At 46.8% G+C, this 14773-nt stretch overlaps 1 protein-coding gene across 1 annotated transcript in view; it reads left to right on the top strand.

The window, feature by feature from the left end:
- The window catches only part of VPS8 (VPS8 subunit of CORVET complex), a 196342-nt gene that overhangs the window by 42817 nt on the left and 138752 nt on the right, over window positions 1-14773 (top strand). Inside the window, exon 8 of the mRNA XM_065410354.1 lies at window positions 1991-2062. Coding sequence (XP_065266426.1) covers window positions 1991-2062 — 72 coding nt within the window. The remainder of the gene's footprint in view (window positions 1-1990; window positions 2063-14773) is intronic.

Below are 14773 nucleotides of genomic sequence, written 5' to 3'. Positions count from 1 at the left end.
CTTTGCTGCCGGTGCGCGGTGCTTTGCCGCTGGCGCGCTGCGTTTTCCTGGCGGATCCTGCTTTCTCTCTCCCTCCAGTCCTGTGCTTTCTCATTCTCTTTAATAGATTGCCGCATCACTTCTTGCAGCATGTCTTCTTTGCTTTTTCGCGGTCTCTTCCTGAGTCTTTGCAGTCTCTGAGGAGGCGATAAGAGGGATGGCTGAGGTCTCAAGGTTGATGCAGCTGTATAGGCAAAATGCAACATTTAACAGAGGCAGCATTGTTTATACCAGACAGAGTAATGATTCCCCCCGCACTTAAGGAGTAGAAAACACACAGGGTCTACACAATAGCATAATTTTCCCATCCGAAACAGATCACACATATCCCACGGGAGCCTCAAAATGGTGAGTAAGGGGGACTGATTGTTTCAGGGCTGCACTGTCCTCTGGGTTTCTGTGCCTTGGGGAGAGCCAACAGCTTCAGGGGGCACCTACACTGAACACTGTCCCAACATTTTCCACAGGAGTTCGTCCTGGACGATATCTCGCTGCTGAGGGTGACCTGGGAAGCAAGGGAGGGTCTTCTACTGCAATGCAGCTTCCGCCCTGGCCCATATGCAGCTTGCCTGTGTGCAGCAATGGTCCCCCCGCCCCTCGTGGCACAGTGGCGCAGACACGTTAGCCTGGCTGGGACAAGGACCACGGTGGCTCTCCCAATAAACGTGCGCAAGCGCATTGCACACGTTCTGGATGAGACATTTGAGGAGATTACCGAGGCCGATTACCGCGATGTGATAAACCATATCAATGCACTATTCCGCATCTAGGCATGCATGCCTAACCCTCCTCTCCCAAAGAGCCCGCACCGAAAAAATTCCTTCCCAAAAAAACAACCGCTTACCGGGAACCTGCTCTTCTGTTTGTCCTCCACCAAGTACCGGCCGCTGCGACTGGCTACCTTCCTCCTGGCTCGAGAAGAGCTCCTGGTTGCATGGCTCCAGGGATTCCGGGGTGTTTTCATCCAGCCCAGCACCATCACTCCCATTTTCCTCCTCCTCCTCCTTCTCTTTCTCCTCCCCCCCCCCCACACCGGCTCTGAAGTGTCCATGGTGGTGCTCGGAGTGGAGGTGGGGTTAACCCCAAGTATCGCATCCAGCTCTTTGTAGAATCGGCAGGTCGCGGAGGGAGCACCCGAGCGGCCGTTTGCGTCGCGGGCTTTGCAGTAGGCACTCCGCAGCTCCTTCACTTTAATCCTGCACTGCAGGGCGTCCCGGTCATGGCCCCTTTCCATCATGTCCTTTGATACCTTCCCGAAGGTATCGTAATTCCTACGGCTGGAGCGCAGCTGGGACTGTACAGCTTCCTCCCCCCAAACACTGATGAGGTCCAGCAACTCGCCATTGCTCCATGCTGGGGCTCGCTTGGCGCGTGGAGGCATGGTCACCTGGAAAGATTCGCTGATAGCACTCCACACCACTCCGGGCTGAGCAAACAGGAAGGGGATTTTTAAAATTCCCGGGGAATGTAAAGGGTCGGTCACATGGTTGGTTACCTGCGGCCAGGGCAGTAGAGTTTGAACTGATGACCAGAGTGGCGAGAACAGGCATTGTGGGATACTGCCGAATAATTCTAGAGGCCATTCACAGCACATTGGGCGGCCACACTGGCGCCGCAGCACTGCAGCGGCAGCGCAATACTTGCTATTCCTCTCGGAGAGGTGGAGTACATGCAGCGCTGCAACCACGGAGATACAGCCCTGCAAATGCCTTGCCAGTGTGGATGGGGAGTGAGTTACAGCGCTAGGGGAGCCTTTACAGCGCTGTAACTCGCAAGTGTAGCCAAGGCCAGTGATAAAGTAACATGCTTACAAGGAGTGTGAAAGCACCTTTGACACCCTTTTAATAAACCCTTTTGCTCATACTTGCTTTTGTTTATGGGAATAACATTGAAAAGCTTCTTCCCAAGTTGCCAAAGAATATTGCGGAACAAATTCTCTTCTCTAATGCAGACTTTTGAAGACTTTAAGAATGACAAGCAAGCAGTGGAGTATCAACAAAGAATTGTGGACATCCTGCTAAAGGTTAGTGCATATAAAAAAAAATTAACCCTTTGAGTTTCATTTACACAGTACTATTTACAAAGTCACTTCAAAAGGCAGTGTACTGTAGAGTTAGGGTTAGAACAGAGGACTGATTATCAGGTCTTATGAGTTCCCTTTCCAGTTCTGTCACTGCCTTATTGTGTAACCTTCAGGAGATCACTCGACCCATCTGATGCACAGTTTGTCCATCAATAAAGTGTGTGTAGTTCCTGCTGTGGTACCTGCTTCTCATGAGTGTTGTGAAGTTTTTGTGTTTGCATCTGAGACCCTTGGAGGAGAAGCACTGTTTTATATATCACTTCAAAGATTTGGGGGTTTGGCCAAAAAATGTTGTTTCCTGGGATTTTATTCCTTCTCAAAACCCTGCACCCAGCTAGCTTTCCCCCAACACTGTGTATAATAGGGCCTCTTGCCCAAAGATCTCATTGTTACAGATAAATTAGACCCTTAAATAGTACCATATGGAATCTAAAATAAAGAAATTGGGGCTATTATGAATAAATATATAATCACGTGTACAATTTACAATATGTAGATTTTATTCTAAAATTTGCAAGCCATACAAATAAAACAAAAATGGCAGTTCAGTGAGAAGTTTTATGTTTTAGTATTTTGAAGCAGGAGTAAACTCCCATCCAGTCAGAACATAGTTTAGGCTCAGTTCAGCTCACGAGTCTGAGTTACAGGGAAAAGCATGAATACAGTATTTATTTTTTTCACTTTTTAAAAATATCCCTAGCCAGAGCTCTAGGCTTAGGTACTGTTCAGTTTTCTAAATACCTACATAGTTGTAGTAAATGCCTAAAATAGCATACACCAGGGGCAGCTTTTGGGGAAGTACCATGGTTGGGGAGGAAAGCCTCTTGTAGCATCTGTCAGTAGGGGAAGGAGGTGGCACCGGGCTGTGAGCAGGACCTACTCTAGATGTGGTTTTTTCAGTGCTGCTTTGTACATTGAATTGCAGCCACCTTCTGTATTTCCAACCTCACTGCAAGAAGGCTGTGTCCCACACTCTCCAGTAACTGCAAAATGTGAGTGTCCTTTTAGCCCCCAAACTGGCTCCTTAAAAGAGAAGCAGAGAAAGGACCCTCTCCATTTCCCTACTGAGCCCCAAATTAGCAAATCAGACTCTAGGTGCCCATCTGTCTTTGCTAAGTTCCACAGTTCATCTTAGCAGATAGTAGCAGTACGTCCCCTTCCCCAAGCCCTTGGTCTCTAACTCAGTTTCACAAGCAGAGTCCTTAATTTGGGATTCCTGTTCTATCTTGATGTTTCTTGATACAGACATTGTCCCGAGCCCTGTCTCTTAAACAAGTAGTAAGGGCTGGGCCACCACAAATTTGACCTAAATTTCCCTCAGTTGGGTCTTGAAGACCTAATGTTTCTTCAGTATTGTTGGGATCAAAATAGGAGAGCAGCCCTTTTAAGAATGGCTTAGAAATCTGCCTCTGACTACAAGATGAGGCACAGAAGTGTCAGCATGAATACTTCTAGAAATTTCAAGAGAGACTGTATTATTTCAAAGGTGCCTCCAAGGTGAAACACTAAGGTCCTTTTTGTCCTGCATCAGGATTAAATAACCCTTTGCTGGGGTGGATTCAAGGGTTGGCAAAGGATGAGTGGATCCTTCCCAGCCCCTCAGCTGATAAATTACTGAGGGATTATTAATTGGAGGTCCTTCCCATTGGAGTCCATAGCAAAACACTTCCTGATATTTCCTTTATCCTTCAACTTGCATCTGTTCATGGCAGTATTCATTAATGTAAATATTAACAGATCTATAAAACACTAGTCTCTTGGGGGAGACCCCTCACCTCCATTCAGGTTCCAGGACTCCAGGCTTCAAACTGCACTTCCTGCCTGCAATCCTTCTCGGTCAGCAATGACCAGCAGCACTGCCTATACTGCCTTGGGGAAGCCCCCATTGAAGCGAGGTGCAGTATCTGATGATCATTCCCCAGCCATACCCAAGAAGGGCAGGAACTTAGTCTCCACAAATACCTCCTGGAGAAGGCCAGACCCAGGCCTGGGAATGCCCCCTGTATGCTGGCCTGATTCAACAAGGAGTGTGCCTCCTGCTGTGAAGTCTGACTCTGGTGCAGGATATACCCAATGGTGGAATCTTGTCAGGAAGTTAGGACACGCACTCATAAGCATGAGACAGTCTTCCTCTAAACCTACTTCAGAGAAGTCTGATTCAGCTCTGAGCAAGTCTATCAGTTAGGCCTTGGAGGACTTAGAACATCCTAAATCTCAGAGGCATGACAAGAAAGCCCATAAGCATTGGGCTCCATCAGTACTGTAACATGTTCCGTCGGTACCGTCACCCTTGACACCTCCCAAATCCCAGGATCCATTGGCACCGATGAAGTCAGATCGCTGTCAGCTCCAGGTACTGCTGTCCTGGCTGGCTCCGGCGGCTCGAACAAATAGAACCCTTCTCACACCAAGGAGATCTGAATCCGTTGCTGCCCCACAAGACACTTTCACTTTCCTGGATGCAGAATCCTCTCCTCCATTGGGCCCCTCCATCTCCAGGGAGATAATATCACCTCTGAGGGAATCGACCGCTAGAAGGAGTTTATCACTCCAATGGGACCAAAGGTACTGCCATGGGACCTGGGATCAGCCTTCTCATTGGGAGATTCCAAACCACCCAATGAAACTTCCTTTCCCTACCCTACGCGTCCTCCACCACCCAAAAGACCTGCACTGGTTTGGGATCAGCCTCGGCCTTATCTCATCTCTCCTACTGGCTATATTGGGCATGGGGACCAGAAACCCCTCCTACAGAGTTGACCCAATCTTGAAGGAAGTCACCTCTTGCCTCCTCTCTAAGGGAAAGTTCAGATCTGCCTCTGGATCCCTGGGAGGAGGAGGAACATGCTCCGGATCTGGTGGTTCAGCTGAAACCAGTAAGACTGCCATCTTCATCCCCAAATGAAGTGGTGAGTTCTACATCTCCTCCCCCTTAATCCCCTCTCCCCCCCTGTGACTTCCGACAGTTCCAAGACCACCTTTGCAGAGTTTCTGGAGAGCTTCGGATTCCTCTTGAAGAGATCCACAACTCCCAGCACAAACTCTTAGATATTCTCCATGCATCCGGACCCAATAGAATAGCTCTCTTCATTAATGAAGCCATGAACCGTATTATAGTTCACATCACAAACAACTTTTGAGTACTGATCGAGTCATGTCTGTCTCTCCTAGGTCATATGACCTCGTGCACCTACACCACCCTGTTTGCAAGACTCCACCTTTGTTGCCTTCAAATGTGGCTGCAGTCAGTATACTCTCCAAACCGCCATTCCATGAATCTCATGGTAACAGTTCTGGCCAGCATAGTGTCTTCCCTGCTATGACAAATCCTCATCCGGTATGCGTGCGCATCCACTTTCTCTTTCCCTCTCTGGACAGGACCATTATTAGATGCATCCATATTCAGGTGGGTAGCCCACATGAACAGCTGTGCAGCACAGTGTACCTCAGCATCACGAGAGTCCAGGATGCACATCAATATCCTGGAGTTGCGAGAAGTCCAGAAGGCATGCAAGTCCTTTCTTCCGTTCATCCACACTCAACATGTCCTTATAATGTCAGACAACGTTACGACTGTTTCCTACATCAATAAGCAGGGAAGTGTGAGATCTGCCTCCCCGTGTGCAGAAGCAGTCAGTCCGTGGAACTAGGGTGATTTGATTGCTGCTACACTATCAGCAGTCTAGCTTCTGGGGAAGCAAAAAATGTGCTTGCAGACTCCCTCAGCAGGCATTGCACAGTCGACAACGAGCAGGAGCTCCATGACTTGATACTGCACAATATTTTCACTCTATGGGAGACCCTAACTAGGGATCTGCTTGCCTCTCAAGCAAATGGCAAATGCACCCCACATTGCTCCAGCGAAGCCGTAGGTTGCCACGCCCACGATGGTGCTCTGCTTCTTCTTGGTCAGACCAGCTCAATTGTGCCTTCCCTCTGTTACCCCTCCTGCCTCGAGTTCTGTGCAAAATCTGGCATGATAGAGCATGAGTCATCTTGTTCATCCCTTACTGGCCCAGACAGTTCTGGTTTCTCAACCTTCTATGCATGTCACCCTTACCACCAATCATCTTCCCAGTGTTTTCCGAGCTCCTGACCCAGTGGAATGGCCAGATCGGGCACCCGATCTGTGTCCGTTCCACCTCAGGGCTTGGTATTTGGATGGGGGTCATCCTCCCCCAGAGGATGTGGAGAACATTCATGCTCCACAGCTATACGAGACATTGTCTCTGACAGTAGAAAGGACTTGACTAGAAAATATTTTCTAGTGAAATGGAAGCACTTTTCTTGGACACATCAGAGGCAGTTTCCCAGAAACTATAGCTATTCCTCTTATCTTGGTCTATACCCTATCTTTGAAGACCTCAGGTTTGCCCAACTGCTTCTTGTGAGTCCACTTGGTGGCAATCAGTGCATACCATCCACCTTACCAGGGCCACTTGGTCTTCGCACATCCATTGACCAATAGATTCCGGAAAAGCCCTAGTAAGAACATTCCCATCTATTCAGATGCTTACTCCCCAGTGGGACCACTACCTAGTTTTTTCAGTATTCACAAGACTCCCCTTTGATCCTTCAGCATCTTGCTCCATGTCTCTCCTTTACATGAAGGTCACTTTTCTTGTAGCCATCACCTCAGCTAGAAGGGTTGGCAAACTTGGAGTGATGATGGCAGGTTCTCTTTACACTATATTCCATAAGGATATAAGGTTTCTCTGTATCTATGCACCAATTCACCCCTGAAGTAGTTTCTGAATTTTCACTTTAGCCAATTGATTCACTTACTTATATTCTTCCCTAAATCACACGCTTTCGCAGAGGAACAAAGACTCCGGTCCCTTGATGTACGGCGGGCTTTGGCCTTTTACCTTCACAGAACAAAACCAATTAGGCAATCAATTAGACTATAGCAGAAAGACTCAGAGGGCATGCCTTCTCCACCCAGAGAATCTCCAAATGGATTTCTGGCTGCATTCTACTCTATCAGCTATTGAACCTTCCTCCCCACAGCATAAGAGCTCATTCCACCAGAACACAGGTGACAGCTATGGCATCTCTTCAGGAGGTACCCTTCCTGGATATCTGTAAAGTGACCATGTGGAGCTCCGTTCACACGTTTGCAAGACATTTTGCCCTGGTGCAGGGATTTTCTGCTGATGCTGCCTTTGGGATGGCGGTACTCCGCTCAGCCCTACCATCTATCTCCTCGTACTCTCCTACTTATGTACTGCTTGTCAATCACCCATAGTGGAATACAATAGGGACCATCACCCAAAGAAGCAGCGGAGGTTACTTACCTATAACTGGAAGTTCTTTGAGATGTGTGATCCCTGTCTGTATTCCACTTTCCGCCCTCCTTCCTCTCTTATAGAATAGATTAATAGAATATCAGGGATGGAAGGGACCTCAGGAGGTCATCTAGTATAACCCCCTGCTCAAAGCAGGACCAATCCTCAGACAGATTTTTGCCCCAGATCCCTAAAAGGGCCCTCTCAAGGATTGAACTCACAACGCTGGGTTTAGCAGGCCAATGCTCAAACCACTGAGCCTATCCCTCCCCCCTCTCTGCTTTGGATCTTATCTGATTCACGGTAGAGAAGGAACTGGACAGGCAGTCGGTCTGTCCTGCCCTTTTATTCCCTTGGATGGAGGCACGAGGTGAGCCAGGGCACAGGTGTGGACCAACGGACACTATTTTCAAATTTTCAGGCTCTGGACACATGGGTAATACAGATAAGGACCACACATCTCTAAGAATCTCCAGTTACAGGTGTGTAACCTCCTTTTTCAGTGGTTCCTCAACTGAGGCACCATGTGACTGAGGTACTCTGGGTACATCTGCTGTTGTAAACATTAGCATCGTTAACATGTTTTGGATGGAAATCTGCCTTGCTAGTGGAAAACAGTAGTGAAGGAGATGAGCCATTTCATATAAATCATGTAAATAATTTGAGAGCTAGAGCCATGTCCGTGTTTGGGGAGGAGAGGAACAGTGGGTGGGAGGGACTGGAACTGGAGCAAAAGAAAATGCAGTGGAGCAGGAACAGTGTCAAGAAGAGACCCCCTGTGAGGCAAGAGGCTAGGCAGCATTTTAGCTGTTGCTGTGCCAGTCACTCAGGATGGGAGCTGCTTTTGTGCTGTTGGCAGGTATTGTGAGAAGGTAAATAGCTTCACTAAAGCTAATCTTCACTAAAAGGCTTTGCCATGTGTCATGAGACAACGGGAGGTAAAGTTTTGAAGGTCAGTCATAGTGACGGTGCCTCAGGCCTGCCTCCAGGGTCATGTTGGATTTCTCTGCCTCCACAGGACTGTATGGGTTAAGCTCCTTAGGCTTACTGGAGAACAGCAGCTTTAGGAGACACTCTCAGAATACTTCATATAACAGACCTCCTTTCCTGTAACTTGATTGAATTTGAGAGAAAATATGCAGGGGGAGAATCCCTTCCTCGCACGTGGCACAGCCTATAGTGCCACCTCGCTTGCCTGGCAGAACAGGAATAGCCAGAGCCCCTCAACAAGCAACTACAAGACTTGCAAGTTCAACTTATTCTGTTCCATCTCTGTGACCCTGGCACTCTGTCATTCTTCCATTCAAAAAGCAACTTAATCCAGCACTGAGTATATAGAACCCACAGCACACACGGGTGTCTGGGACCTCCCGCAGTGTGAGGGAATTGCCTATTGCCCTAACTCAGACACAAGGACTCAATCAAGAATCAACTGACTTCTTCATGAATCTTCGGGTGATAAGTCGCAAATTTCTTCACACAGGTTTTAACTGTCTGATGAATTGCCAGATTTCACTAGAGAATTGAAAATGTTCCCCTAAGTACAGATAAAGGGGAAGATGGTCTTGGTTATCACAGCTACTTCCAAAAGACATACCCTTTTAGCAAGCAGGACCAGCATTCCAAGTACCTCTTTCCCCTCCTCTCCTTCACCCCCCCCCCCCCCCGCGGGGAGCAGGTTCCTTAGTACTCCCCCACTGGCTTCCAAAGGGGGTGAGAACTGTAATAAATCCGATGCATCATTTATATGGTTCCCTCCAAAAAAATCTTCCTAATGCAATCACACATCAGCAAAAGAAAAAAATCAAGAGAGCATATGTGGTGGCCATTCCTTCTCCAGCTCTTTCTCCTCCCCTCCCTCCCCCCCACTCCTGCCACAAGAGTGTGAGCTCTCTAAACATGATCCAGAACCTGCTATTGTGGGGGTTGTAAATGCTGGCTGTTTGAGATTGCTCAGGGGGTTGGGATGCAGACTAGAATCTCTGAAGATGGATGAGTGGATAGACAATGAAGCCATAGGTATGTGATAAATGTTTTTAGCACATGGATATCACCTCCACATATTTTGTATGTATTCTAGTGACAGCAAAAAAGGCTCATCTATTTGAGAACGAAGACAATGAGAAAAGTACACTCTTGATATTTAAAAAATAACCTTTTTGAACCGCTCCAGTGCCTCAGCAAAATTGTGAATTTCTGCCCAAGCTTCTTTGAAAGGATATGGGGGGAGGGCTGGGAGTAAAAACTTTCTTTAAATCCTCCCTTCCAGCTAACTACAGAGGGCTGCTTCTGTGCTTTAGTGGGCACAGGCCAATGTTTGCACTGCCTTGCAAGCTGTCGCTACTGTGCTTCACTGATGAGTTCAGAACAATGTTGCTGCCAGCTGTGGACAGGCAGACAATAGCAAATGTGTTTTTCGTTGTTTGGATTTTGATTGACCTTTTTCTTGTGAATGTATCTGCTGCCAGTGCATAAGTGATAACATTTTTAGAGACCATGATCACATCCTGTCTGTAGGTGGCAGAATTGGAGTGGAAAATCTGATGGGGAGGTGATACTGATAAGTATTTATTAATACTAGGACCATAAACCTTAATTCAGGTTCAGCAAACAAAAGCTTTTTTATGCTTTATATAACGAGTCCTCAGCTTGAGAAACAACTAGCACAGATTCCTTGTGAATTTGTGAAAGAGGAAAGCTCCTTTTAGTGATCTAGTTTATTTGACTAGAGAAATATTTTAGTTATTAGGTAACATTTTATTTCATACAGTAACCTCCACAAATCCTTTTATAGATAATGAAACATAAGGAAAAGTGAGATGATATTGATTTATCCTTGAAACATAACAGGGTGCTGTTCCATGATTAACATCAAAAAGAACAGGAGTACTTGTGGCACCTTAGAGACTAACAAATTTATTAGAGCATAAGCTTTCGTGGGCTACAACCCACTTCTTCGGATGCATATAGAGTGAAACATATATTGAGGAGATATATATACACACACATACAGAGAGCATGAACAGGTGGGAGTTGTCTTACCAACTCTGAGAGGCCAATTAAGTAAGAGAAAAAAAACTTTTGAAGTGATAATCAAGATGGCTCAGTACAGACAGTTTGATAAGAAGCAAGTGTGAAAATACTTACAAGAGGTTGCTGGTGAGTATTTGCTTTAGGTTGGGGGGTTGTCTGTAAGCGAGGACAGGTCTGTCTCCCAAGATCTGTGAGAGTAAAGGATCATCTTTCAGGATAGGTTGTAGATCTCTGATGATGCGCTGGAGAGGTTTTAGTTGGGGGCTGAAGGTGACAGCTAGTGGTGTTCTGTTATTTTCTTTGTTGGCCCTGTCTTGTAGGAGGTGACTTCTGGGTACTCGTCTGGCTCTGTCAATCTGTTTTTTCACTTCAGCAGGTGGGTATTGTAGTTTTAAGAATGCTTGATAGAGATCTTGTAGGTGCTTGTCTCTATCTGAGGGATTGGAGCAAATGCGGTTATATCTTAGAGCTTGGCTGTAGACAATGGATCGTGTGGTGTGTCCTGGATGGAAGCTAGAGGCATGTAGGTAAGTGTAGCGGTCAGTAGGTTTCCGGTATAGGGTGGTATTTATGTGACCATCGCTTATTAGCACAGTAGTGTCCAGGAAATGGACCGCTTGTGTGGATTGATCTAGGCTGAGGTTGATGGTGGGATGGAAATTATTGAAATCATGGTGGAATTCCTCAAGGGCTTCTTTTCCATGGGTCCAGATGATGAAGATGTCATCAATGTAGCGCAAGTAGAGTAGGGGCGTTAGGGGACGAGAGCTAAGGAAGCGTTGTTCTAAGTCAGCCATAAAAATGTTGGCATACTGTGGGGCCATGCGGGTACCCATAGCAGTGCCGCTGACTTGAAGGTATATATTGTCCCCAAATGTGAAATAGTTGTGGGTGAGGACAAAGTCACAGAGTTCAGCCACCAGGTTAGCTGTGACATTATCGGGGATACTGTTCCTGATAGCTTGTAGTCCATCTTTGTGTGGAATATTGGTGTAGAGGGCTTCTACGTCCATAGTGGCCAGGATGGTGTTTTCTGGAAGATCACCGATGGATTGTAGTTTCCTCAGGAAGTCAGTGGTGTCTCGAAGATAGCTAGGAGTGCTGGTAGCGTAGGGTCTGAGGAGAGAGTCCACATAACCAGACAAGCCTGATGTTAGGGTGCCAATGCCTGAGATGATGGGGCGTCCAGGATTTCCAGGTTTATGGATCTTGGGTAGCAAATAGAATGTCCCTGGTCGGGGTTCTAGACATGTGTCTGTACAGTTTTGTTCCTGTGCTTTGTCAGGGAGTTTTTTTAGCAGATGGTGTAGTTTCTTTAGGTAATCCTCAGTGGGATCAGAGGATAATGGCCTGTAGAATGTGGTGTTAGAGAGCTGTCTAGCAGCCTCTTGGTCATATTCCAATTTATTCATGATGACGACAGCACCTCCTTTGTCAGCCTTTTTGATAATGATGTCAGGGTTGTTTCTGAGGCTGTAGATGGCGTTGTGTTCAGCATGGCTGAGGTTATGGGGTAAGTGATGTTGCTTTTCCACAATTTCAGCCTTTGCACGTTGACGGAACCAATCTATGTAGAAATCCAGTCTGTTGTTTCGACCACTTCAGCCCCCAACTAAAACCTCTCCAGCGCATCATCAGAGATCTACAACCTATCCTGAAAGATGATCCTTTACTCTCACAGATCTTGGGAGACAGACCTGTCCTCGCTTACAGACAACCCCCCAACCTAAAGCAAATACTCACCAGCAACCACACATCACTGAACAAAAACACTGACCCAGGAACCTATCCTTGTAACAAAGCCCGATGCCAACTCTGTCCACATATCTATTCAAGTGACATCATCATAGGGCCTAATCACATCAGCCATACCATCAGGGGCTCGTTCACCTGCACATCTACCAATGTGATATATGCCATCATGTGCCAGCAATGCCCCTCTGCCATGTACATTGGCCAAACCGGACAGTCTCTACGCAAAAGAATTAATGGACACAAATCTGACATCAGGAATCATAATACTCAAAAACCAATGGGAGAACACTTTAACCTGTCTGGCCATTCTATGACAGACCTGCAGGTGGCTATCTTAAAACAGAAAAACTTCAAAAACAGACTCCAACGAGAGACTGCTGAGCTGGAATTGATATGCAAACTAGACACAATCAACACAGGATTAAATAAAGACTGGGAATGGCTGAGCCATTACAAACATTGAATCTATCTCCCCTTGTAAGTATTTTCACACTTGCTTCTTATCAAACTGTCTGTACTGAGCCATCTTGATTATCACTTCAAAAGTTTTTTTTCTCTTACTTAATTGGCCTCTCAGAGTTGGTAAGACAACTCCCACCTGTTCATGCTCTCTGTGTGTGTGTGTATATATATCTCCTCAATATATGTTTCACTCTATATGCATCCGAAGAAGTGGGTTGTAGCCCACGAAAGCTTATGCTCTAATAAATTTGTTAGTCTCTAAGGTGCCACAAGTACTCCTGTTATTTTTGCGGATACAGACTAACACGGCTGCTACTCTGAAACCTATGATTAACATCGTTACTGGCCCCTATCTACCTTACACTGGTTAAGATGACCTTTATGGACTCATCCTTTATCCTGGGTTCTTCACTCATTTTAGCATTAAGATACGCTCTCCTGCTTCATCCAGTGTTTTCTCCCAGGCACCAAAGCTTGAGCACAGTTGAGTCCAGACACCCAAGCATAGGCATAGTCACCCCCCCCGCCCCCCCGCCCCATTATTCATCTTTGCCTTCCTACCCAAGCAGGGGCAAGAATCCCCATTCAGGAGCATCAGGGTGGCTCGCTGTTATCTTTCGGGGCCAGAGAGAGATGTGAGTAGGCATAGGCTCCTTTTGTCATTCAGAGCTCCCCCAAACAATCAAACATGCCCAGGCAACGCTTCCTTTAATATAGGGCAGTGGTGTTCAGCCTGAAAGCCAAATACATTTCATCAAGGTCAGGGGGCCGCAACCATTACTTTGACACATGTTCTCTTCCTTGTTCTGCTCCATTAGTGTTGTTCAGGTGAGACACAGGGAACAAGTCCCCTTATCCCCAGTAAGCATGGAGCTGGCATAGCGCCCATGCTTTCCTCCTGTGCAGAGGTATGGAGGGGCAGGGGGTGTTGTGTGCTGCCCTCTGGCTGTCCTTGGCTGGCATATGGTCCCTTGAGGACCATTGCCAACTGGCATATGTTAGCCCTAAGGCTTGTTGTTGTTTCTCAGCTTCTCCTCTTCCCCTTTTGCTGGGCTGCCCTTGGTGGCTGCGTAGGGTGGGGAGCCATCCTTTGCTAAGTGCTCTCTTTGGGGCTCCCAAATCTCAGCACAGAAGCTGGCAATGGAGCAATCAGTGTTGCTTCCCCCTCCTCTGATTCAGCAAACAGACAGTATGGGAGCTGTTGAGCAGCTGCAACAAGGAAGGCAAAACAGCTGTGCAGAATGCTCCTGGCTCACCGGAGCTGCTCAGGGGCTGCTAGGAAGAAGTGGGAGGCAGTTGGGGAGGCAACGCCTCCTTCCTCCTGTATTGGTGAGGCTGATTCAAACACCTGAGTTTAACCATCATATAGCACAGCTCAGGAAACTGTGACACTAAACACCCCTATGTTCACACCCTACACACTATTGCACAAAGATTATCTTGAGCGAAGCCTGTATTTTGCTAGATTAAGTTCTAAACTTTTAGATGCAGGTTTCATTTTTACTTCCTTGTAACCCTGTCTAATTTTCTCCCTTTTACTTACCAATAGGACATAGGTTAAGTGATGCTAACAAATTTGTTTTATTTTACTATAAACTAACTCAGTGCTGTGCTTAAAGAGAAGAGTTTGTTTACCCCCGTTAAATTAATAAGCTGTGATGTGGGTTTTGTTTGTTTACAGGAGCAAAGAACCTGTCCAGGAGAGGGCTGGGCACTTGAGGGCACACAATTTGGGGGAAATTCAGGACTGGAGTGTGTTGGGGTCATCTTGCTGGTTGTAACCCAGGCTGGTGGAAGTCAGTGTGTGAGATATGTTATTGGCAGGCTGCTGGGATCACAGCTGCTGGACCAGGGCTGCAGCCATGAATGCAGACACATTCAGGGTGTGACTTGCATGCTGGTAGGCTGGTTGTGAGCAGCCCAGGTTGGGAGCTACAACTGCAAAGCATTGTGAGGCACCCAGGGTTACCGGGCAGATAGTGAGACAACCCCTCACTGGTCTGGATTGCACCCCAGAATAGGTCTCACAATTCATAATCAAATGATTTTTTTTTCTCCTTAAGTCTCCCTGAAGGGCTGCAGTTTAAAGGCTCTAGGTACTCAAGTTGGATAT

This window comes from Emys orbicularis, chromosome 9 (genome assembly GCF_028017835.1).
Source record: "Emys orbicularis isolate rEmyOrb1 chromosome 9, rEmyOrb1.hap1, whole genome shotgun sequence".
In the NCBI taxonomy this organism is placed as follows: Eukaryota; Metazoa; Chordata; order Testudines; family Emydidae; genus Emys; species Emys orbicularis.
This window is presented reverse-complemented; position numbering and strand designations above follow the sequence as displayed.